The 26362-nt window shown below is 36.4% G+C and overlaps 1 protein-coding gene across 1 annotated transcript in view; it reads left to right on the forward strand.

Annotated features, from left to right (window-relative positions):
* LOC149771141 (transient receptor potential cation channel subfamily M member 5-like) overlaps positions 1-17026 on the forward strand; it is a 32546-nt gene extending 15520 nt beyond the window's left edge. Inside the window, exons 5-6 of the mRNA XM_089948816.1 lie at positions 10574-10748; positions 16821-17026. Coding sequence (XP_089804942.1) covers positions 10574-10748; positions 16821-17026 — 381 coding nt within the window. The remainder of the gene's footprint in view (positions 1-10573; positions 10749-16820) is intronic.
* The last annotated feature ends 9336 nt before the right edge of the window (positions 17027-26362 follow it).

Genomic DNA, 26362 nt, shown 5'->3' on the forward strand with positions numbered 1-26362 from the left:
ACAACCAAAGGTATATGATACTCTGAGAGTCACAAAGCTTGGTATGTTTAATGAGGCACTGGTCAGTAATGTGTTTTCCAACTTCTTTTGTGGAATGACTGAAGTACTGATGGTGAATCTGAAAAGATGAGTTTACAATATTCTTTGTTTTGATATATTTCAAAGCAAAGTCTATTGCTTTGCTTTCTGCTGAACATACTGATGCACCATCTGGTAAGGTAAGGTTTGAAGTTTGGTTTCCACCAGTGAAGGCTGCAGCAGCCGTTTCACAATCCATTGAGCCATCAGTATAAATTCTTGTGTATTGGTCAAATTTAGAGAAGACTTAATTATAAGAATTATTGAAAATGGAAGGATTTGTACACATTTGCTTGCCTTCATGCAGAGTAAAAAGTATTTAGGTTTGTTTAGAAGCCAAGGATATGTTTCAGGTATAGAAGATTTTTGTATTTTAAAAGGTCAATTTGTATATTGTCAATGTCGAGAGATATTCTAATGCCAAAGATAGGAATGACAATTGGTTTATTTTTGTATAATGTTTTTTTTATTGGGTTGGAAAATTGACACAAAAGCAGGGTTTAAAGGGTTAGAGGCAAATTGAAAAAAATAATGTTTCTTTGCAATATATAGAGGTGGTTCATTTGCTTCAGCCAGAAGGCTTTCACATGGGGATGTCCTAAACGCTCCAAAGTGAGTTGTATTGCCTGACGGTGAATTGGGCCAAACATCTTTAAATATGATTTTCTTGCTGAACCATAAGTCCATTTCAACAGATCTAATACGGGTTATATATAGATTATGAACTAATTTATATCAGATCCCCAGTCAGTGTGTACACCTTATAGTAGGTCGAGGGCTTTCAAGCGTTTGACTTTTAATTGCCTAGTGTGTGGAAAGAATAAGACTTTTCTATGTTGAAGACAATGCATACAAACTTTTTTCCTCAAGAATCATTATAGGTATTCCATCCAGCATGAGTTTAGGATCATGATTTTGTTTTCATAGCTTATAGAAATGCATGCATACTGTTCATGTTTTTGAGAAGTTAAAATCATTGGCTGTTACCCAATTTTGAAACTTGTTAATATTTTGTTGGAATTGTCTTTCAGTTGTATGTATATTTTAGGATCAATAACATTTGTAAGTCATCAACATGTAGTGAGTCATCTACTAAAGGAGACAAACACTTTGTGATTTTATTAATTATGGTGCTAAAAATCACACTGGAAAGAACACTGTCCTCAGGTACAAACACCTCTTCTTCATGCTTATCAGAGGGGGTGGAGCCTACTTGTACATGAACTTTGAATTCCTTATCTGAAACAAAGTTAGATATAAAAGTTGTTAGATGGCCTTTTAAAACTAAATGGTGCAGGTCATTCATGATTGCATACTTCTATGTTGTATCATAGGCCTTTCCAAGTTGAAGATAACAGATACCAAATGTTCCTTCTTGATAAAATCATCCGGGATGAATGTTTCCAGTCTAACCCGATGATTGTTGGTACAACAGCTATATTGGAAGCCGCTTTGGAAAAGTGATATTAAATTGTTAGTCTCCACACAAGCCTTGCACTGATCATTTGTTCCATCGTTTTACAAACTCATTTTGTTAGAGGTATGGGACAATAGTTCATAGGATCTGTGCCATCCTTGACTGGTTTAGGAACAGTTATTACTGAGGCCTCTTTCTAAGGTTGTGGTACGTAACAAGTCATCCATAACTTCTTGAAGATTTCCAAAACAGCAGTTAGTGAGAGTTCTGGTAGATGCTAAATAAATTGGCAATGTATCTTATCTGTTCTGGCACATATATCACGGGCCTTGTTTAGAGTATCCACAAGTTCCAGATGTGCAAATGGTTGATTATAATTTTCTGAATTTTTTTATGTGAATTTTAAATGTATCTTCTCTTTTTAATTTTTCAGTTTTTGAAATTATGTTGAACAATGAGACAATGATTATTTATTTTGGGCTTCGATACCTTTCAGGGCATGGTATACTGCCATGATTTTGGTTGAAAATATTGATTTACCATTTGGCAAGTGTATTTTGTTGTGTGATTTCCACTAATAAAGGCTGCATCAGCCTTTTCCTGAGTGTGCTACAATGTTGAGTGTCTAGCCTGAGTGTGCTACAACGTTGAGTGTGTAGTCTGAGTGTGCTACAACTTTGAGTGTGTAGTCTGAGTGTGCAACAATGTTGAGTGTGTAGTCTGAGTCTGCTACAATGTTGAGTGTGTAGGTGTAGTCTAAGTATGCTACAACATTGAGTGTGTAGTCTGAGTGTGCTACAACACTGAGTGTGTAGTCTGACTGTGCTGCAATATTTTGTGTGTAGTCTGAGTGTGCTACAATGTTGAGTGTTTAGTCCGAGTGTGCTACAGCATTGAGTGTGTAGTCTTAGTGCTACATCGTTGAGTAAATATTGAGTAAACCAAAGAGTATTCAAGATTTTTATATGTGGAATGAAGGTGTGCTTTTATCAAAGACAATGAATAAAATCTTTGTTTCTTCAACTGGTATAGGTGCAGCTTGAGTTTAGGATCATCATGATGTCTTCTTAGCTGACAAAAATATATGCATACTGTTTGCCTTTTGAGAATTCGGAACCATTGGTATTGGCCCAATTTTGAATCATGTTTACATTTTGTTGCAGTTACTTTTTCAATTTTAGTATGTGTTTTGATCGATAACATATTAGGAAATCATCAACAGTTAAGGAGCAATCCACACCAGGAACCAAACATTTGGCAATATATTAATTTTGATGTTAATGAGCATTACAGATTAAATACTGCCCTAGGACACACGCATCTCTTGCTTGTACATGTCCTGAGAGGGTGGAATCCACTCTTACCTTGAATTCATTTTTTAGAGAGAAAGTTAGATATAGAAGTTGGTAGACAGCTTTTAGACCGAGATCGTACAGGTTATTCATTAATTTTTACTTCTATGTTGTATCATAGGCATTTTCCAAATCAAAGAAAACCGTCATTAAATGTTCTTCCTTGATAAAAGCCTCATAAATGAACGTTTTAGGTTTAAACAGATGATCATTGGTTCTACAACCATATTAGAATCCACTTTAGAAAGGAGATATTCAATTATTAGTTTCCAAGTACCAAACAAGCCTTGCATTGATCATTCATTCCATTGTTTTACACACACAGCTCATCAGGGCAGTGGGATGGTAATTTGTCAGATTAGTGCTATCCTTACCTGGTTTGGGAATACGTGGCCTCTTTCCATGTTTTTGGTACATTAACAGTGGATCAAGTTAGAAATTTAAAGGTACCCTTACAATCTTTTGAGGAATATAACATCCACTCTTTATGTTTTATTGCAATAACATTGACAAGGAAGGCCTAACATAACGATTTTTATGTAATTTGAAGAAAACCAGACTTTGACCTTAAAGTCCTCAAATAACATTACATTGACCTAATTAGATTTTCACACCATTAGATCATCTTTTTATAATTTATTTACATTTTAAAAAACTTTTTGGAGCTTTTAGACAAAATCCATATTAAGTAATTAAGTTGACAATATAAGGCAGAGAAATGAAATTTAAATGGCTTACCTGTATTAACATATAGATACACTAGTTATAATTTCGGGGGCTGTACAACAGTTTTTATTTATTATTTGACATTTGTGTTCTTTCAGCATTTTAGCAAAACAGCTAAGTTGTTAGCAGAATTTATCAACATAAACAAATTAGAAAAAACTACATGTATATATATATATATATATATATATATATATATATATATATATATATATATATATATATATATATATATATATATATGTACACATAGATGACCTGATTAGATTTATATGACATGGCATCAATTTTCATAGTTGTCTACAGTGATGATTTGAACTGACTTGGTTATATAGTATAATTTTAATAGGCTAAGTAGTGTCATTTTATTTGGCTATGTAGTATAATTTTAATTGGCTATGCAGTATCATTTTAAGAGGCTGTATATTATCATTTTAATTGGTTATGTAGTATCATTTTAAGATTAAATGTAGTATCATTTTAATTGGTTATGTAGTGTCAGTTTAATTGGCTATGTAGGATCATTTTAATTGGCAATGTGATATCATTTTAATTGGCTATGTGATATCATTTTAATTGGCTCTGTAGCAGCATCATTTTAATTGGCTATGTAGTATCAGTTTAAGAGGCTATGTAGTATCATTTTAAGAGGCTATTTAGAAATATTTTAATTGACTATGTAATATCATTTTAATTGACTATATAGTATCATTTTAGTTGACTATGTAGCATCATTTTAATTGACTATATATTATCCTTTAATTGACTACATATTATCATTTTAAGAAGCTATGTAGTATCATTTTAAGAGACTACGTAGAATAATTTAATTGACTATATAGTATCATTTTAATTGACTATGTATTATCATTTTAATTGGCTTTAGATTACTTCTCAATAACTTGTTTTTAGGCAGATATATCATCTCAATGGTGGCTGAATGATGTAGCATTAATATTTTATTTGCAAGTGTATTATCAATTCAATAAAAGTTTCAAAAATAAATTATCCTCAGCACAGTCCCTTGATAAACTGGATCATGTGCAAACTCAAATTTATTTTATAATCTTATGGCTTTTGCTTGCCTTAGAATACTTTGAATCTTTTGAGACCCGAACAGCTCATCTCCACTTCTCTCACAATCACTGTCTCATATATTGTACATACAGGATTGTCACTTGAGAAGACCACTTGAAACCAACAGTTAAGCCATGGAATATGTGCCTTAAACACTAAAACAAGAAGATAAAAGAAAAGTTTGAAAGTAAACATTTTGTGACTGACTTGAGTGAAGTTTCATTGCCAAGAAGTTTGCCAGTTATTACTCCACCCAAAAGTAGAATGCATGAATCAACTATTACTTCATGATTGAATATTTTATACCATAAAGTATACAGTTTTCAATTCACAGGGAATCAGTGAGTCCTTGTATAAACAAGAAGTTATTTATATATCTATTTTCAGTGTTCACATTCAGCTAAAAATTATAGTACAGTAAGTCATAGTAGGACTTCATAGATAAATCAAGCACTAGATGCAAATATTGTGATGACCTCAAATGCTTGGAAATTCAGGCTTGTGCATGAATACAAATGTACAGATGTTATCACTTCAGTAAATATTTTAGTTCTGATCTCTTTGGAGGAGGACATATTGTAACAAAATACAATATTTTTTCCTGTCTCTAAAGTGTGCTGAGTATATGTAAAAATATTGTCATTGTGATATTGTTACAACACTTATTCTCTGCTCTCAAAGCAAGTCTAGTTTTGTTGTACATAGTAGATTTATATTATCTCATAAAAAATAACTAATGAAATTGTATTTTTCCTGCTTTGTTGTACCCTTATCATATGGGATGAAGGTCACGGTCACATTATTCCTTGAAACAAAATCATCAGGCATTCTTCTTACTGCAATCCTTCACATGTCAGGAACAATCTTTGGGACTGACTGTTTATCACTAATATGCTTATCATAGCATGAAGAGTAATCAGGGTAGCCTTATTGCTAAGAGTCAACAAAATTTAAACAGGTAATCATGGTTCAAGATTGTCTAATTGGTTAAATGTGTGCAAAGTGAAACCATCACAATAATTACAACCTGGCTGTACATATTCTGAGGTTTCTTGGGAAACCTTGGACAAATGTCCCTAGGAAAAAAACCTCGGGATATTGGTTTCTGTGGTAATAGTCCAAGAACATGTTTTTTATATAACAATGTCCAAGGTTTTTATTTTCAAATGTCCGAGTTTGACCTTGTATTTCCAAGGATTTTTGAAACCATTATTCTGAGGTTTCCTAGGAATCCTTGAACATCTCCATGGTTTTCAAGCATTCTGGCAATTCCTTAGACATACCACCCGATGATTCATTTTACATATTGTCCGAGGATTCATATGACATATTGTCTTAGGATTCCTCGGATATATCATCTGATGACACCTCACCACATCATCCAAGGATTCCACGGACACCTTCCTGGCATAAAGCATCAGACCAAGAATTGAAGCAAATATTATAGAACACAAGAATACATTTTATTTTTAATTTGTTCAACAGGTACAAATAAAATTTGAAAAGGTTCAAATATCAAGAATGCCCATAAGTTTCCTTTAGTGCCAAATTGTCCATTTAATTTTGAAAATCCATTCATTTATATCCTTGCTTCTTGATGGTTTTAACACTTGACTGACTTTTTTGTTCATCATCACCTCTTTGATATTCTGCCATTTCTTTTGGACCAGTTCTGCAAAAAAAAATTATTGGTTGAAAATAGAAAATCTGATGAGTTAATAAAATAAATAGTACGCATATAACATAACTGTTGTTGGCAGCCTTAAATTTACAAATCATGTTTGGAATCATTTAGTTCTGAAAAACAGAAAAGGCTACATTTCTATAACGGACTGTTCTTTGAATTTGGGACCATCAATCTAAATTGTTGATAACAAATAAAATCAAGATTATATTCTGTTCCACATTCAAGGACTTACAAGTTCAAACTAATGCATTGATTCAGTTATAAGATCCTGATGCATCCCTTAAAATTATTCAGAATTACTACCTTATTATTTCATTGTACTGTAATCAGCCCTTAAAGATATGACACAATGCTTGTTGCTTAAAAAAGTTTTTAGAAAGTTTGAATTTGCTGCATCTTTTTACCTCGGATTTTGTTGGTGTTACCGTTGATGTCTGTGTGGGTGTTGCCATCTTGGTGGTCTATTTTTTGCTACTGTCTTAGCTGTTTTGGTGGTTTTGGTAATTGTGGATTCGCATGTTTACTTGTTTCAACCCTAAATTTAAAAACAGTGCAAACTTTTAAAATAATATGCAATATATTCCATGCCATTTACTAGCAATGAGATTTGATTACTTGTGAAAAAATACATATATCCATGTTTATTGCTGAAAAAAAAATGGTTTAGCATGTTGACCTTTAAAAATAAAAATGATAATTCATTTTAATTATTTAACCTGACATCCTTTATAAAGTTAAGAGATCACTGATGCTTGCATTTTTGCAAATTCGTATGCAACAGGTAAAACAGAGCATGAGATTGGTATCATGGATGCCATATTTCCTTTTCAATTAGACAAACAAAAGAAAACCAATTGAAGTACTATTTAATATCATCAACATGTGACATGCATGAGCATTACTCATTTTGATATGGTGCACAAACTTACACCCAAAATGAAGAACATATACTCTCTAGGTTTGCAAGGTCAATAAAGTTGTTAAAGAGTGGCCATCATGTGATGTCATGAATCACTTGTAACCTCGTATCTCAAAGTTGAATGCAGCAGCAATTTCAGACAAACACATGATAATATGGCAGGCTAGTACAGTTTTTTAAATTATAACATATTGCAGTTAAAGAAAATGGATAAAGTAATATTGTTTTTATCAGTATACTAAAGTAGTAATAGATCTGATTTATTGCTTTGTAGATTTTAATGCTGCATAACAACCTAAACATATGGATGGTCTGTCCTAGTCTTACATGTCTTTAATACTATTCATAAACCTATTCTTCTGATTTAATGCACTATAATAATTATGTTCACAGTTATTCTAAGATCCATTTTTGATTCATTAAATATTTTTCAGATTTTATTGTTCTTTCAACGACTTTAAACATAAAATAATTAAAACCATTAATTCTTTTCTTCTAAATTTAATTAATGTTAATGGGTTAGTTTGCTTTACTCTATTCAAAATGGGTATAGTTAATAAATGAATCATTACTATATACTTAAGTCTTGTAATTCACTTCCAAAGAAATACAACTGAATCATGCAAAGGTAAAATTAGAATAACAACAACAATAATGAGAGATTATTATTATTTTTATTATTATTATTATGATTATTATCATGATTATTATTATGATTATTATCATAATTATTGTTATGATTATTATTATGATTATTATTAAGATTACTATCACGATTATTATTATTGTCATGTATCTATATGGATAAATCCGATTAAACAATACATAGAACCAGAAACAGTCCAATTTCCATACCATTGTTTCGGTACAAATATTTTAATTTTTTTTTTAAATCCCTATTCGATAATACACACAAACTATCAGTGAGATATAGATGAAAACAACAATAAGGATTACTGAACGTTGTAGGCCTACATATTTGTCTGAAAACAATACGGCTGATGGCGCAGTGTCTAGTGGGTTGATGACTTTATACAGTATTTATAGCTTGCTAAACAACCACAATTGCACCGAAAACAGGTGCAATTGACTGATACACTGATGCAGTGTACAGCTGACCATTGAAAAAAGAGACAATAAATGTTCTTATCTGTTTCAAATTTAATGTAATATAATTAAAAAAGAAACAAACTTACCTCCAATCATTCCTATAATTCCATCTGTAATCCCAAAACTCAAGAACCTTGCAAACACCAAATATTCTGACTTTGCAATCTATGATTGCCTTTCTCGGCTGAACAATATTTTAAAAAATAAACGATCCTTCATTTCCGGTAATAGGATCATCATGTACATATGCAAACAAGTTATGGTGATTGATGATCCACTCCTTCATAATCCAAATTTTTCACGAACCAGTTTGATTTCAACAAACCACTTTTGAATTTATCATTATGACACATACAAGATTGATTGATGAATAAGCTGCTGTGATTGGATAATTCCATGCTCTGCAACCTATCTAAGAATGCAAAAGAAATATTTCCCAGAACTTTCCACAATTTCTCAGTATTTTTTAAATTTAAAAGAGGTAAGTAGATAAGCACCAGTTACGAGCATTATGTAGGAGCCTTCAATTATAAAAAATTTGTTCTATAAGATAAAATTATCTCCCAGATTCCGATCATCGCAGGCTGGAAGTACCATACCAGACCAAAAAAAATAAAAGTTTCCTATTGACCAACCATCCCCGTTTAAGCTGCCAACCCTAGCACTTTTTCCCTGGGTTAAAAATAAAAAAGTGAAAATATTAAAAATAAAAATGAAAATTATATATATAAACAAATACACTATCAACCTACCCATTTTAAAACCAATGCAATAGGAAATACACATTGGGTGCGAGGGGGGTGGTCTCAAACATTCATATAAAGGAGGCTTTAAAAAAACACAGACATAATGAGTGTTTTTAAGACAAGAAAGGTCAAGAAGCAGAATTCATTTACAATTGCATTTGAAGAAAAGAAATAAATTGGAGAAGTAACTATTGATGTTCAGAGATACATCATCCACAGATAAACTTGCCATGTATTTGCAGTTAGGAAACTATTTGTGTCCAAAGGAAATATAAAGGGAGGAGTTCATCTTCAGGTGTTAGAATTGAGGTGTATAAATTAAAATCGTTATCAACTACAAGTACACTAACATAAGCTTGTGTTTTAATTTGATCCTTTACCACTCATAATTTAGCTACATTTAACTATTGACATACATTCTTGCTTGATCAGTGAAAGGATATATGTGGCTTTGAAAGCTGTTATTGTGCATTTAATGAAGAATCAGCTGAACAATATATGTTTTAAATGAAATTTGTATCATTTCACATGGATAAATAAAGTTGCTCCATAAAGAAACAGTCCTTGTCACAAGAAACATCTCAGGAATGAAATACAGTACTTTTATTACTTTACTATAAGTTCAATGGAATTATGAAATTACTCCAAAATGTCTAAATATTCTGTAGAATTTATAATGTTCACAGTTCATACGCCTGGCTAGAATAAGGATTGGAGCATTGTCTTTTGTTTCTTACATCGCTTTATCAATAATGTAGCTTGTGTTAAAGACTCCATTTGTTGTGCCATGGGCAAACAACAGTCATCATTTGCAATCATGACAGTTTTTAATCTCTTTATAAACTCTGAAATTTCAGAGTTTGTCATATCCCTGGCATATGGTACAGAACATACAATTGTCATCATCATATTCATTGCTTTCTTCACCGGCTTGATTCCTTTCACAAAACTGTGAAAGAAGTTCACTCTAACAGTCATCGGAATTATATTCAACAGGAAGAACATTGTCAAAATTATCTAGGCGCTCAGGGTCGATTTCCAGTCATAATTCATCCCCACTTATCCCAACAACAGCATCCTCCACCACTACAGTGTCTGTAAATATAATTATTGCTTGTCAAACTGAGCAGATTTACACCATTGAAAACCTATAACATAGTCTGACAGTGAAGATCTAAATGAAAGGTCCTTAAAAAGGAGACAATGGTGAGAAGATTTATATGTTGGTAATTTCATACTTTGCTTTAGTTTTAATTAGGATGTTAAATTTTTGTTAGAGCCGAGTGTCACTTTTCATGTTGCACATTAAGATGCATTGAAAAATATTTTTTGCAACTTGTTAATCACTATAGTCAGCAGTGTGTAAAAATTAGTTTTGTATGGGTGCATATCTACTTTTACAAACATTAATTCGGGTTGTGGTGTATTCTTAATGACTTAAACTTATTTTTCCTTCCACAGGTGTCGGATTTGGGATTCTTGGCTGCAATAATAGGGGTTTTCATTTTGGCATATGCAATTTCTTCCTATGCCATCTTGTACCCTAATACAGAACTCACTATTTACACTGTGATGGCCATATTAAAGCGACCATATTGGAATATTTATGGAGAGCTTATGTTGGAAGAAATTGAAGGTATATTTTGTTGCAGTGAGATGGCTTAGCATTTTATTATGTATGTCTGTGTATGTATGTATGTATGCATGTATGTATGTATTGTATGTATTGTATGTATGCATGTATGTATGTATGTATGTATCTATGTATGTATCTATGTATGTATCTATGTATGTATGTACTATGAAATATTGTTCCCACCATTAGCAGAGGGATGTTGTGATACATACCATCTGTCAGTCCATCAACCGGTCGATAAATCTGTCATCGAATTCAACAGATAAAATTCATAACACATACAAATGTGGTGAATGTAGTTAACTTCCTGCCAGAAGGATTCCTGGGATGGGGTCAAAGGGAAAATTAAAAAGTGCAAGTACATGGATAAAAATGACATTTAACATTGATTACCAAACTTTATACAGTAAATACTTTGGTTTTTTCAAGGCATAGCTATTGCAAGCCAAAGGAGTACTTGTAACACTAGTTTTTTGCGTGCAGTTTAATATTTTTTTTTTGATACAGATAACTTTGACTCACACATTTGCAGCCACAACAGAGATTGGGTATGAAGAGACAGGCACAGAAAAATAAAGAGAAAGATAGTGTATTTTGGAAGAAGTTCACTTGGCTTGTACAATGATTTAAGTAATAGAATGGGAGTATGTACATATGCATGTCTCTATGGATGGGGTTGACAGTACATCAGTACAATAGTACTGACTTTAAGCTCTACAAGTATAAGGGAAAAACAAAAAACAAAAAAGACATTTCAGGAAGATTAACCATTCCAAGTTAAGGTATATACAAACAAGTTGGCTGCTATCGCTTAACCGGCTTGAAGCAGCTGTTCCGTTTTTTTATAGTGCCGATTTCATGATATTTGTGCTTGTTGCCAGTCTTCATCTACGTTATTTTGTTCATTATATATTGGCTGTTGAATTCGTATGTGTTTCTTCATATCCTTGTTTTGGAAATGAGAACAATTAGACTTTTACTCAGCTGTCTTGCTCCACTGTTTTTGAACAAACCGCCATCACGTGATAGCCGCCAGTCACCCCGTTTGTGCTATTGATGGATCCTCATTAATTGCTTTTAATGATCACTCCTTGGCTCTCCACACTATATTGTGCTCTAGACAAAACGAACTGGGACTACAGTCATCATTACCTAAATGTAAACAGAAGCGAAAAAAAGAAACGTTGTTTCAATGCTGGCTGGCGTAGAACAGGAAGAATTCCAGTTATCTCCTTTATTTCGGCTCAACAATTTATAAAAAAGATTGACCATTAATTTAGATAACCTTGCTCAAATCCCTATTAATTCGTCAACCTTTGTGTCAACGATCCAAGAGATACCCCTGCATATTGCATTATTCAATGCGCAAAGTCAGTAGGACCACTGGAAAAGTGCACAGAAATAGTTAATTTTATCAGCGACCAGAATATTGACGTTTTTTCCTAAAAGAAACATGGCTAAAAACATCAGGCGATGATCCCAAGTGTGTGGATCTAACACCCACTTGTTACTCCATCAAGTCGTTCCCCGTAACTTTTACGGGGGTGGAATTGCGGTCATCACAAAGAACTCCATGCTCATACGTCTTAATCACACCACAACATTCAGTTTTGACCGCACATCGTTTGAAATAGTCCAAACCACACTCACACTGGAGCAAAGTCAGTCCATTTTTTCTGCCTATACCGCCCTCCTCCTAGTAGAAAAAAACAAGCTGGCTGAACCTCTCTTTTTTGGAGCAGTTTCCGAATCTCCTGGAGTATGGAAATTTATTAAGTGGCAACCTGATTATTCTTGGAGATTTCAACTTTCACTTTGACTGTCCCGGAAACACAAACACATCAAAACTCATAGATTTCATTAATGTTTCCAACCTCAAACAGTCAGTTAACCAACCCACCCATAAACATGGTCATATTTTAGACTGGACTTTTCATAGACCTGATGATAACATTCTACGGTCCTCTCTGGTATCGCATGACCTTGCATCAGATCTCATCTGCATTACATGCCATCTTGACGTATCAGTCCCTAACCCTCCACCTCTATCTGCTACTAAGAGAAACCTCCGTATGATAAATTGAACCAAACTAATGCACGACATCCAAGCAAACCAAACAACTTGCTTACGAGTCCTACAGCAGAACAACTCGATAACTGCCTGCGTTTATTGCTCGACAAACATGCCCCAGCTACCAAGTGCAGAGTATCAATTCAAAAGTGTTCTCCATGGTATAGCAGTGTTAAGGACCAGCTTCGCTCTGCTAAAAGAGACCGCAGTAAAGCTGAGAGGCTTTGGCTTTCCACCAGACTCACTATTCATAAGCAAATTTATGAAGCCACTAAGAAGAATGTCACAAATATAGTCCATGCAGCGAAATCAGCCCACTACACAATTAAGATCATGGAAAGTTCCAGCTGCAAGAGCTCTTCGAGATTACTAACAAGCTAATGTCAAGGAACAAATCTACACCACTTTCAACTACCTTCTCTCCAGCCGACGTTCCGGACATGTTTGCAAATTTCTTCCGTGACAAAGTACAAACCATTAGAGATAAGCTTGACACCACAATTTCAATTGACTCGTCGTCACCATACAGTTGGGATACAGATGTAAGCGGCGACCATTAGCAGCATTTGAATGGATTTCGTACCTACAGGCCTGATGTAGAGTGCACCAAAGTCATGTGAACTTGATCAAATTCCAGCATCACTGCTACTTGCGTGCTTAGATCCAGTATTGCCTTCGCTAACTGATGCTTTTATACCTCTCTCTTATCTGGGGAATTCCCATCCTTTTTCAAAACTGGCATTATAAAGCCTCTTCTGAAGAAACCAACACTAGACCATAACGGGTTAAAGAACTACCGCCCAGTTTCTAATCTCCCATTCATATAAAAAAATCTCAGTAAAGGTTGTTTTATCCCAGCTTGTATCTCATCTGAATTCAAACAGTCTTTTTAGCAATGTACAATCTGCATATCGCTCTTGCCATAGTACGGAAACTACTCTTCTAAAAGTAGTTAATGACATTCTCTCTGCGTTGCATAACGGAAAGAATACAGTCCACACCCTCCTTGATTTGTCTGCAGCATTTGACAAAATAGACCATGGTATATTACTTCACCGTCTCCAGCATGTGTATGTCATTCATGATACAGCCTTACTGTGGTTCAAGTCCTACTTGGTCAACAGGACACACATTGTATCTGCAAATGGAATACACTCCCGCCCAGTTGATCTATGTTGTGGTGTTCTACAGGGGTCTGTTCTTGGATCTGATCTCTTCATTATATACACTCGGTCTCTCTCAAGTGTCATAGATCAGCATCCAGTGTCTCACCAACTGTACACTGATAACACCCAAATATACAAATCTAGCCACCCAACTGAAGTTGATGCTACCATCCAAGGTGTAGAGAGGTGCATTTCTGATGTGAAATCACAGATGACATGTAAAAATCTGTAGATGAATGATGATAAAACTGAGGCCATTCTGATCAGAACACAAAGACTTTCTCATTCACATCCTTTACCTCAACAATAAATATCGGCAACACCAACATTAAATTCACACAATCAGTATGAAACCTAGGTGTTACTCTGGACAGTACTCTCACATTGCACCAACATGTCATGAACATGTGCTAGGCTGAAGATCTTGAGCTGAGACGCATCAGCTCAATTCGCAAATATCTTTCAGTTGATGCCACTAAAACACTTGTGTGTTCATTAGTACTTTCAAGACTGGACTATTGTAACCCAATTCTGTCTGGTTCATCTCAATATCTGCTCCAGAAACTTCAAAAAGTTCACAACACAGCTGCTCGGACCATACTTAGAGTACCACGATCAGAGCACACCTCCACGCTGTTCTGTACCCTACAATGGCTATCCGTTCGATCCAGAATCAAGCCCAAAATTTGTTTTCTGTGCTACGTTTCACTGTCGGACTCTAGTCCAACATACCTATCCAACCTCACCCATGTGTACACACCAACAAGATACTTACGCACCTCTTCTGACAATTGTATGCTCATTATTCACACTACATAAACAAAGTCATATGGACAGCGTTCTTTTGCATAGCAGGGCCTAGCAACATGGAATGAATTGCCCACTGAACTTAGACACAAAGATACATTGATCCCATTCAAGACTGTTCTCAAAACTCACTTATTTCGACTGCAAGAAAAAACGTAAAGACCTAATAATGTCTCCTACCTGAAATATTCTCAGCATGTTTTTCATGTTTTCTAATCTCATGGTGTTTGTTTTTGTAATCCTATCATTATATGTTTTTATCTAATAGGTGTTGTCTAATGTTGTATTGCGCTTAGAGCTTCAAAAGATTAGGCGCTATACAAAGTTCTCATTATTATTATTATTATTATTATTATTATTATTATTATTATTATTATCATTATTATTTATAACGTCATCCTCTTAGTAAGAGGAGTGGTTAATTGGATTTGGCTGGTGTTATCTAGAGGATGAGCTCCCTCAATATTATAGGCCAGCAGGACTGAAAGAAGAATGGAATTTCAACAGAGAACTGAGTGACAATTCTGGGAAGAAATAAAACAAAACGAGCCCCCTTTTGACAAGATAATAAATTAAATCAGAAAAATTAATAATGGGAATACCAGTTAAAGTTAGATTATATCAATAGAATTTAACAGGTGTGTCTAATTTGGATTTATTTCGTCATCATAACGAGAGGTGAAAAAAAGCACAATGTCCACGACCGATTTGCATCAGCTTCATGTCTGACCATATATCAACGTCTCCTAGTTCGTCCTTCCTAAGGTGTATGCTTTGCCCCTTCATGGACTTCCTGGTCCTTTTATTCTGACCTCATCCTTCTTTCCTTCATAGGACTCCTGTCTCCAGACTGTCTCATTTTTCTCTTGGAAAGCTGTTCATTAAAGGACAAAATTGCCCCATATTTCTGTATACCTCACTCTCTAGAGCTACATACAATTCACTTATGTTATTCAGACCATGTTGCTATCCACACACTGCATAATTTCTGACTTAGTACGGTAGGACATGGACCTCGTTTTCCAGCGGCAAGTCTTAAATTACTGTATTATTTTACACAAGCTACTACATGAGCTCTGTTTCATCCTAACATATAAAGGAAGTTATTTCATATAACGTTATGAAATCCTACACATATGAACATTTGGATTGCATGCGATCACCTCTACCAATGAACTAATCACTGTGTAATTAAAAGGTAAATTGCATGAAAATTATGTCATCAACACTTTCAATGAATTGAATAAACGATACCTAATATGGAAACCTAGTCATAACAAACACATTTGCATAAAACAAACAAATAATAGAATATTACATGAAACTAAAATTGCATACATTATTGCTGTTCACTTTCAGAACTTGTGCATCCTAGCACTAAACATGTCTTTCTTTTACAATGGTAAAACATGAAACAAATTTGGGAAATGTCATATGAACTAAAACAGATATGACGAAACGGAAAATCGTTAATGTATACAGGAGCCACAGTAGCTTGGTTGTGTGTTCTATACCCACCCAGGTCAGTGCAGAAGACTTCCGTTGTGACTTTTATGTGTAATGGGAATATGCTTTTATAACCAATCAGCCTAGCAAGAATCATAAATGTTGTGTGGAATGTTGGAATATTTGCTTAGAGCCAATGATTAGCACACGTTTTATATGTTTTAAGTGAAACGAGCTATGCATTACATGATAAATAATTACACCAGTTTGACCAAAAACACTGCTCAAGTTAAAGTGATGATTGTCCCCCCCCCCGTTACATCACTTTAGTCAGGTAAGCTTAAGATAATTTTTGCATCAAAAAGAATCATAAGCGACAATTCAATAGTAGCAGGAAAAATCAAACTTAAACTCTTGCCAGATTCACAGATTGGGACATACTCAGTCCATCTTAATAAAAGCTTAATACATTTTCAAATTCGTGTCTAAATTGAAGATTCATGGTTATTAGAAAAACATTCAAAACATTTGTATTCTTATGATGAAGTGTTTTAAAATTTAAACTTTGTCCTTTTAAACAAGGTGCTGACAACTGTTCAGACAATGAAGCTCTATATGGAAATGGGACTTCGCCTCGCTGTCCGACGAAGGCTGGACAATATGTTGTGCCAGTGATGATGGGCATATACATGTTGATGACTAACATATTGCTTCTTAGCTTGCTGATTGCTACATTCAGGTATTATAAATCAGTTTACAACATTTACAATGGATTTGATGAGAACTAATACAAGTTTTTAGAATGTTATTTTATGTTGCAAATTTATTTTAACATTGCCTTACCGGCATGCACCAACCCCCATACAATTTCAACCATGCACACATCACCAAACATGCATCTGGTGTTGGGGCCCCGAGTGGCCGAGTGGTCTAAAGCGCTCTTCGTTACGGATCACTGCCATCTCACCTCTGTCTGCCGCGGTTCGAGTCTAAGATTCAGCCAATGTGGGTATGTGAGAAAGCTTGCCAGTAGCTTCTCGAGGGTCGGTGGTTCTTTCCGGGGTTTTCCTGGGTTCTTCCTCCACCATTAATACTGGCCGCCATGTATAGCCTATCGTGTGCTGAAAAATGGCGTTAAACCCCACAACAACAACAACAACAACATCTGGTGTTATATCCTGTTGACCTGTGTTCGAATCTCTAACCTTTATGATAAATATGATTCATATTTAAAAATTCTGTTAATGTTAACAAGTATTTTCCTGTAGGACTAGGGATGGTACTTTCCTTTCGTTTGTTTATATATATATATATATTATATATATATATATATATATATATATATATATATATATATATATATATATATATATATATATATATATATATATATATATATATATACCAACAAAAGATAAATATTATCCCTATATATAACAGGGCATTACAAAGAGGACAAATAATAGCATAGTGTGCTATGCTATTAAAATAGAGATGATTTTATTGGCATTCGTTAGTCGTGAGAGATGATGGAAGTGTGCCTATGAGAGATGTCCTCGTTGGTGGTTGTGCAGGGTCTGCTGTAGCTATGTAGTCCAACACAGGAGTGGCAGTCCTTGCTGCACTTGAAGGTTTCGTCTGGTTTTGGTTGGAGCTGCTTCTTCTTCCTCTGCGATCGTTTTCATCAGCTAGCAAGCATAGCTTGTCCTCACTGGCTTTCAGACCAGTGATCAGAGCATGTCGCCAGCTTGATCTGTCTAGAGCGAGCTCTTCCTAGGTGCTGACATCGATGTCAAGGGCTTTCATGTCACGCTTGCAGATATTCTTGAAGCGGAGATGTGGCCGTCTGATTGACCTTTTGCCAGAGGCAAGTTTCGAATAAACAATGTCTTTGGGGATCCGTCCGTCATCATCCGACGTACATGACCCAGCCATCTGATGCGACGTTGTCGGAGGAGTGTGACCATGCTGGGAATCTTGGCACGTTCAGGAACCTCATTGTTTGTTATGCGATTGCTCCAGGTGATCCCGAGTATGCGTCGGAGGCATCGCATGTGAATGGCGCTTAGTCTTTTCTCTTGTGAGGCATATAGAGTCCAGGTTTAACTGGCGTATAGGAAAGTGCTGAGCATGCAGGCACGGTACACTGTGATCTTGGTGTTCAGGGTCAGCATGCTGTTGTTCCACACTCTCTGTGACAACCTTGTTGAGCTCAGCATCGAGCGAGAGGTTGTTGGTGATGGTAAAGCTGAGGTACATGAACTGGCTGACCACCTCAAGTTCGTAGTTGTTGATGATGATGCTTGGGGAGTCCACGTCCTGAACCATCAAGTTTGTTTTCTTTAGGCTTATGGTCAACCCAAACTCATCGCATGCTTTAGCAAAGCAGTCCATCAGGCACTGAAGCTCAGCTTCTGTGTGGGTGTCTAGAGCAGTATCGTCTGCGAAGAGCATGTCCCTGATGGTGACTTCACACACTTTGCTCTTTGCCCTCAGTAGTTACAGGTTGAACAGTCAATGTCTGATCGCGTGTGCAGGTAGATCCCTTCTGTGGACGTCCCAAAGGCAGGCTTGAGCAGGACTGTGAAGTAGATGCCGAAGAGCGTGAGGGCAAGGATGCAGCCCTGTTTCACTCCACTGCGGATGTCAAAGTGGTCGGATCTTGAGCCATCGTACTGCACTGTGCCTTTCATGTCATCGTGGAAGGACTTGATCATGCTTAGCAGCTTTGGAGGGCATCTAATTTTCGCCAGGATTGTGAAGAGTCCGTCTCTGCTGACCAGATCGAATGTCTTGGTGAGGTCTATAAAGGCCAGGAAGAGGGGTCTGTGTTGTTCTCTGTATTTTTCATGCAGTTGCCTGACGGAGAAGTTCATATCGATTGTGACCTCTCTGCGTGGAACCTGCACTGCGACACTGGATACACTCTGTCAGCAAGCGTCTGCAGTCTGTTCAGGATGACTTGTGAGAAAACTTTAAACACGATGCTGAGAAGTGATATGCCCCTGTAGTTGTTGCAGTTGCTTCTGTCACCCTTATTCTTGTACAAGGTTACGATGTTGGCGTCTCTCATTTCCTGAGGTACAGCACCCTCATCCCAGCACTGGCAGAGGAGGTCGTGCAGGTGCGTGAGCAGCACGCTACAGCCGCACTTGATGGCTTGTGCTGGGATGCCATCCTTCCCTAGGGCTTTACCTAAGGACGGTTTCTCTCAGGCTTTCTTTTGTTAGGCTACAGTAGGTTTCTTGTCTAGTTCGGCCATGAGAGAGAGGTTTTCAATGGCGCTGAGGGCATCATTGGTCACGTGGTTCTCTCTGGAGTATAGTTCAGAGTAGTATTCCACCGAACGCTCCATCTGCTTGCCGTTGTTGTGGATGGTATCGCCTGTGGCAGACTTAAGCGGTGCTGTCACTTTCTTCGTGGGACCCATTGATTTCTTCATGCCATCGTACATGCCACTGATGTTTCCGATATCTGCTGCTGACTGGATGCTCTGACAGAGCTGACTGAAGCCAGTATTTACTGACACACCGCCGTGCTAATCTCGGCACATTGCTTCTGGTAGACCTGTATGCCTATAGTGTCTTCTGGCAGGGGGAACGCTTGTATTGCAGGTGAGCACTGCGACGCTCTTCTATGGCTGGCATGAGTGTAGCGGGGTTAGTCTCAAACCAGTCATTGTTCTTTGATTGCTTCGCACCAAAGATCCATGTGGCTGTGCTGTCCGCAGTCTCTCTGATGTGATCCCATCTTTCTTTGGTACTGCCGTTGGGAGGTTCTGAATCAAACATCTTGGAAAGAGGTTAGGTGAATTCCTCAGCCTTGTCTGGGTATGACGTTTTGCTCACATCTATGCATGGTTTACACTCTTGCCTAGAACGGTGGATCCTCTTCAGCTGATGCTTCATTTTGCAGCACACCAGCGAGTGGTCGGTGTTGCAGTCAGCACTGTGGAAGGTACGGGTAAGAAGCACACATTTCATGGCTGAACGTCTTGTAATGATGATGTCCAGCTGGTGCCAGTGTTTAAACCGGCGATGCCTCCAAGACACTTTATTCTGTGGCTTTGTCTGAAATAATGAATTGGTGATGCTGAGGTCATGGTACGAGCACATTTTTAGAAGGCGCTGCCCATTCTCATTCATCTTCCAAACGCCAAACTTGCCAAGACAGAAGGGCCAAGAGTCATGGTAGGCACCCACCCTAGCACTGAAGTCACGTAGCAAAATCAAATTCTCTTCCTTGGGAATTTTGTTGATGAGCGAGATTAACTCATCGCAAAATTCTTGGTGTCTGCTGAGGCGCTTAATTTGGGAATGTAAACACTGATCAGGTTTACAGGCCCGTTTGTGGTGTGGAGGCGGAGGGACAGCAGTCTTCCACTTTTTGGCAGGGTTCTGTTATCCCCAGCAGAGTGTTCCTGATAGCAAATTCGACACCAAGTTCTCTGACTTCGTCGGCGCTCTTTCCTTGCCAGAAGAATGTGTAGTTCTTTTCTCTGAAGGACCCAGAATCTGGTAGTCGTGTCTCCTGTAGCGAGGCAATGTCAAACTGGAGTCTTGCAAGTTCGTCGTTGATGACTGAAGTCTTTCGAACATCGCTGATTGCCTGGAGATCATCTGAAAGCCCAGTCAGCATGGTCTGGACATTCAAGGTACCTAGCATGAGGATTGGAGGCTTCCTTACTGGTTTTCTTTTGTTATTTCTTGGTGCAGTAGTTGCAGTCCGCTTGTCAGGTACTTACGCACCAGGAAAGGCAGGGAAACTGTGGCGGGATGGCACCTTATTGGCTGGGGGCTGCCCAGTTTGAGGCAGGCTGTAGCTGTCCAGTGAAACCTGTTGGTTTCTCCCACCATCAGAAGCAACCACTGGCATCTGGCTCTTCGCCAATCGAGCGCAAGGCAGCAAAGGTTTGAAATTGGAGTTTACCTTATCCTAGATGGGCGACCACCCAAGGCTAACAAGTCCCATCTGCCTTTTGAGGCACTGGAAACTCACCTGGCATCCCTTCTCCGGTCAGTTTAAACAGGTTGCGCCACTCGTGAAGGCCTGGGGCTGGATTTGGTTGTCAGAGGCTCTATCAGCCGCAAGCCATTGGGAGCTTTCCAAGGGAAGTGGGTGCTTATCTCCCACATCCACTCCCGGCGATGACAACCCTTGGAACCCAAGAGAGAGAGAGAGAGAGAGAGAGAGATGCTGTAATGAGTTGACAAAAAGATTATTTTTGCTTGTTTTAAAAAATGATTGGACTTTAACTTTGCTTCAAAAGCTAATATAGTGCATATGTTGGAACCATATTTTGAAAGATATTTGCTTCAAGTAAACTTGTGATATCAGCTATTATGGCCACAAGTGGATGCAAAATTTGTGCATCAGTATTTATCTTGATTAGCCGCTATTCACATATATAATACACTCGTAACATATTGAGTGCATCATATCAAAATATGCAACATATAAAATTAATATGGGCAAGATTCTTTAATAACTGTATGTTTTCTTGCTTCTAGCTGCACTATTCAGAGTTTGCCTTTGTTGGCTAGGATGTGTATTGCTTTGGAATAGGTGTAACTAAACACAAATACTTAACCCATGGAGGTTTTTGCCATTTTTGCCTGAAAATCGAGTAGGAAACACATTTTGAAAGCTATTTCTGAATAGACTAGAAAAACCAAATCCCCGGTCATCTTTCAATAACATTCTGCTTAGTTGTGTTAAAAACATCGTTTTTCGTTGGCTATTTGACTCGCGCATGAGCAGAAGGGTAAAAGTTGGGCTTGTTTTGTGCTTTTGATTTTATTTGCTAAACGGAGCCATTAATTTCGTATGGAGACCCCACTCTTTATTACAAATGCCAATCTTATCCTACTTTTTGCAAAGGCTCATCTGTCTGCTTGCAGTTCATACCGGTTTGTCTTAGATCTGAGAGCAAAAAGTCGAAAATCCGGAGACAAAATGGGATTCCGACCACAGGCGAATTTTGCGTAAAAATAAGTCTGGTCCAAAAAATGAGGTTTTTCTATCTTTTTTTTTGTAGTGCAACTAGATATTCCACATTATTTGGTATCATTGTAAAGCTACATCTGTCTACCTTTCTATAATACCATCCACATTAGTGTATCATGCATAACAGTGACTCTATATGGCTCGGCAGTAGGCTACTACCTCCTGCCCGTAAAGTCGTCATTAGGGCTTAATGTGTTAACATGAAGACAGTAAAATGTGAAATGTAGGTCATCGTTACTCTCTTTTGTAAGAAAGGGCATAGTGCTAATATGTGTAAAATCATCCAGCTTGATTATTCTAGCCTGGCATATGACTGAGAAAAAAATAACCAACATCAATAAAGCATAAAATGTGGGTTGATGTGACCTATTTTGGTGATAGGAATTCAGTACTCATCAAAGTGCATATCCTCATCAAATTTCTTAAGTCCAAGTGTTGCAATATGTATACATGGTACCAAAAATCTTGTGCTAAATGTAAAACCTTAACCAAGAATATACAAATGATGTACATGTATGTACACCACTACATGTAGCTTCATTAGGCCATTTCTCATGGGGTAGATGCTATGAAACATGAAACTTATATGCGCCTGCCTGCCTGCAACATGAAAATAAGAATTCTTGAGATATTGTAATTCTACACTTATATGTATGAGTTTATATCTTTATAGTGTGCACATCAGCATCGACATTAATAGGGGCCCCAAGTGCTCTAAAGTGCTCACCGTTATGGATCACTGCCATCTTTCCTCTGTCTTTGTATATTTGAGTCTTGGGTTCGGCCTATGTGGGTATGTGAGAAAGCTTGCTAGTAGCTTCTTGTGGGTCGGCGGTTCTTTCCGCAGTTTTCCCGGGCTCTTCCTCCATCAATAAGGCTGCCATGTATAGCCTATAATGTGCTGAAAAATGGCATTAAACCCCACAACAACAACAATAAATCCACATTGATGCTAGAAGGACTGGGTTTATTGTAATATCTGCTGTCTGCTTTGTAGATGTGAGATGAAAAATAATATATGATTTTATTATGTTTATATTTAATATTTGATCAGTCATAAATCTCCTGTAATTCAATATTTGGTTCAACACTTGTGGTCACATCATATCGCAAAGACTGACACATTTTCCTAAGATGTCATTTTCACATTTTTACTGATTTCCAGATGTTGGTACTTGTGTAAAACATAAGTATCCTCAGCTTTATATGTTAAAGAAAAAATAATTTTGGCTAAATTGTTTATTCTCGAAGACCCCACTGATGACTTTCGTTCCATGAAGGTCTGACAGTTCATACAATATGAATGTATAATAAAATAAGATTCACTCTTCTTTAGCAATTTTGAAATTATATTTTTTTTTTGCAGTTATTCAATCGAGAAGGTAAAACAACACACAGATTTGCATTGTAGCCTTCATCGATACAACCTGATCTGCGAGTACTGCACTAAGCCATGGTTGGCACACCCCTTTGCTTTATTGGTTTATCTACTTCAGATTATGTTTTTAATATGTGAAAAATGTTACAGCAAATGTGAGAAAAGTAACAACAAATCTGAAAAATGTCAGAACGAATCTGGGGAATGTCAGAACAAAATACAATGTGGGAAATGTCAGGATGAATCTGGGCAATGTCAGAACAAAATACAATGTGAAACATGTCAGAGCAAATCTGGGGAATGTCAGGACAAAATACAATGTGGAAAATGTCAGAGCACATCTGGGGAATGTCAGAACAAAACGCAATTTGGAAAATGTCAGAGCAAATTTGGGGAATGTCAGAACAAAAAACAATGTGAAAAATGTCAGAGCAAATCTGGAGAATGTCAGACCAAAACGCAGTGTGGAAAATGTCAGAGCAAATCTGGGGAATGTCAGAGCAAAATGCAGTGTCTCAAACACTGTCTTCTAGCAGTTCTCACTCGAAGAGGAAACGCTTTCAGTAAGCTTATGTTACATTGTACGCTTTTATTAAAAAGATATAACTTTAACAGAAATATTTCATTGTTAGATACATACAGACATGCATGCATGCATGCATACATACATGCATACATACATACATACATAAATACATACATACATACATACATCACTTGTCTGTTTCCTCAAGATAAAAACTTAAGTCACTCCTTCTACAAATAATAATGGCCTCATGTCTTCTTTTACCAAGAACCACATCTCATATTATACCATAATGATAATAACTTAAACCGTTACTTTTCTGGCATTACAGAGTGGCTGAAGGTGATCATTTTATCACTCACCAATTACTATATCATTTTCATTGTTGGTGATGATCCAATTTAACTTTGCATCAGAAAAGTCAAAACTTTCTGTTATTAAAGACCTGCTGTTTTATTGTGCTGGATTTAGCCAGAAAAGTGAGTGAAATTCTCAATAAATTGGTTATAATTATTTACATATGACAGTAAATGACCTTTCTGAGGAGTCCAGTTAATAACGTTCTCCATATACAAGGAAAATTGCAGAATATAAATTAAACCTTTGGGGTTACAAATAGTGCATCATCATATTTATATTTTCCTTTTGACTTATGACAACTAATGCATTTAAAGAAGTTATGTTTTTAAGCTTAATATTCTTTTGAGATTATTTACTAACATGATCTTCATAACACTGTACCATAACCAGTCTGTTAAATACATTAAGCCTGACAGACTCTTTATCTTAAGTTCATACGTATCTGTGTGCGAGGTGTATATAAAATAGTTGTGCACTGTAAAAGAAAGTTACCAGTGAATCCTGCCAAAGTAACCATGTGCACCTCCACACACTTTATCAGTATAATTTTTTAATTGTTAAATGCCAATTTAGATTAACGTTTTGCTTCGTTATTTATACACTGGAAAATTGCACTTCTGCAGAATAGCAGCTTCGAAAATCATTTAAGTATCAGCAAATCTGTGATAATGTAGTGGTGACTTTTCTTCATTTTAAAGTGGATTTATACATTTCTCCTTGCATGAATATGATCTTCTTCATTACGGTCTATTTTTTATCTATCATAATACAAAAAAAATAGTATCTTGAATTATCAATAGAGACACAAACACAAAAAGTTTGAATTTAGGTTTACAAAAGTGTTAGAAATGAGATGGCTTTCTCACAAAGTATGTGGGAATGTAGTTGGTAAATTTTTAAAGAAAACTGAATGCCAGAGGACTTGTATTAAGTGATCTTTGCCAGAAATATTAATTACTATTGACAGCTGTGCAGCACAGTAGATTCTAATGTGTTAAATGAGAAAGAATTGGACCAGTATGATCTCAAAGTTGGAAGATTCCATTCAAACATTTAATGAGGGGCAACTTATAGATCACTGGTGAGCAAGTGCTGACAATGTTGCCACAGACCTTGGTCTATCAAAGATGCGCATCCCTTCTCTGAGTTGTTTTCATGGTCCACACATATAATCATCCTCAGTGTGTTAAGAATGATATAGTTATTGATTCCAAAGCAGGGAAGATAAACATAGAAATCTAGAGTTCCCTACAGAACATCAATTACGATCTGAATGTATGGGGGGAAAGTGCAATGCAGTGTTTTTAAGAAAGATTTTTATATGAGAGGAAAAAAGCAGCCCTGTGTTAGAAATGTGGTCGGCATGTAGACAAAGCATTGAGGAACTCAAAATAAAAGAAAATAGCTGTTGTTGAAAATGAACTGAAAAGGTTGAACATTAAGCCCACAAAATCAATGGCTACAAAAGGAAAGCAAAAAAATAAATATTTGACAAGGCTGCAAAATAAGCGGGGATAGCACATCAGTATCAACAGGTTCTGTCCAGTAAAAAACAAGTGAATTTATGTGAATATTTTATACAGTTGATGTATATAATTAGAACTTTTACTGTGAAATAATGGGGGAAAAATTATGAGAAGAGAAGAGTGTGATATACATGTAATATGTGCTGCAGAAATTATCATATCTTTGTGAATGAATTGTTTTGTGATCAACGTAAAACTTATACGTGTAACTGGCTTTGACACTGGGACCCATTCGTTCCTTGTAGAACTTAGTTCCCGGTCATTAATTATAAACTTGTTATTTCCATCATTATAACTACATATACAGTTACCTGACAGGGAAAGATAC

The sequence above is a fragment of the Sinohyriopsis cumingii genome, unplaced genomic scaffold (assembly GCF_028554795.1).
Source record: "Sinohyriopsis cumingii isolate HCF-2022 unplaced genomic scaffold, ASM2855479v2 utg002106l, whole genome shotgun sequence".
Taxonomy (NCBI): Eukaryota; Metazoa; Mollusca; class Bivalvia; order Unionida; family Unionidae; genus Sinohyriopsis; species Sinohyriopsis cumingii.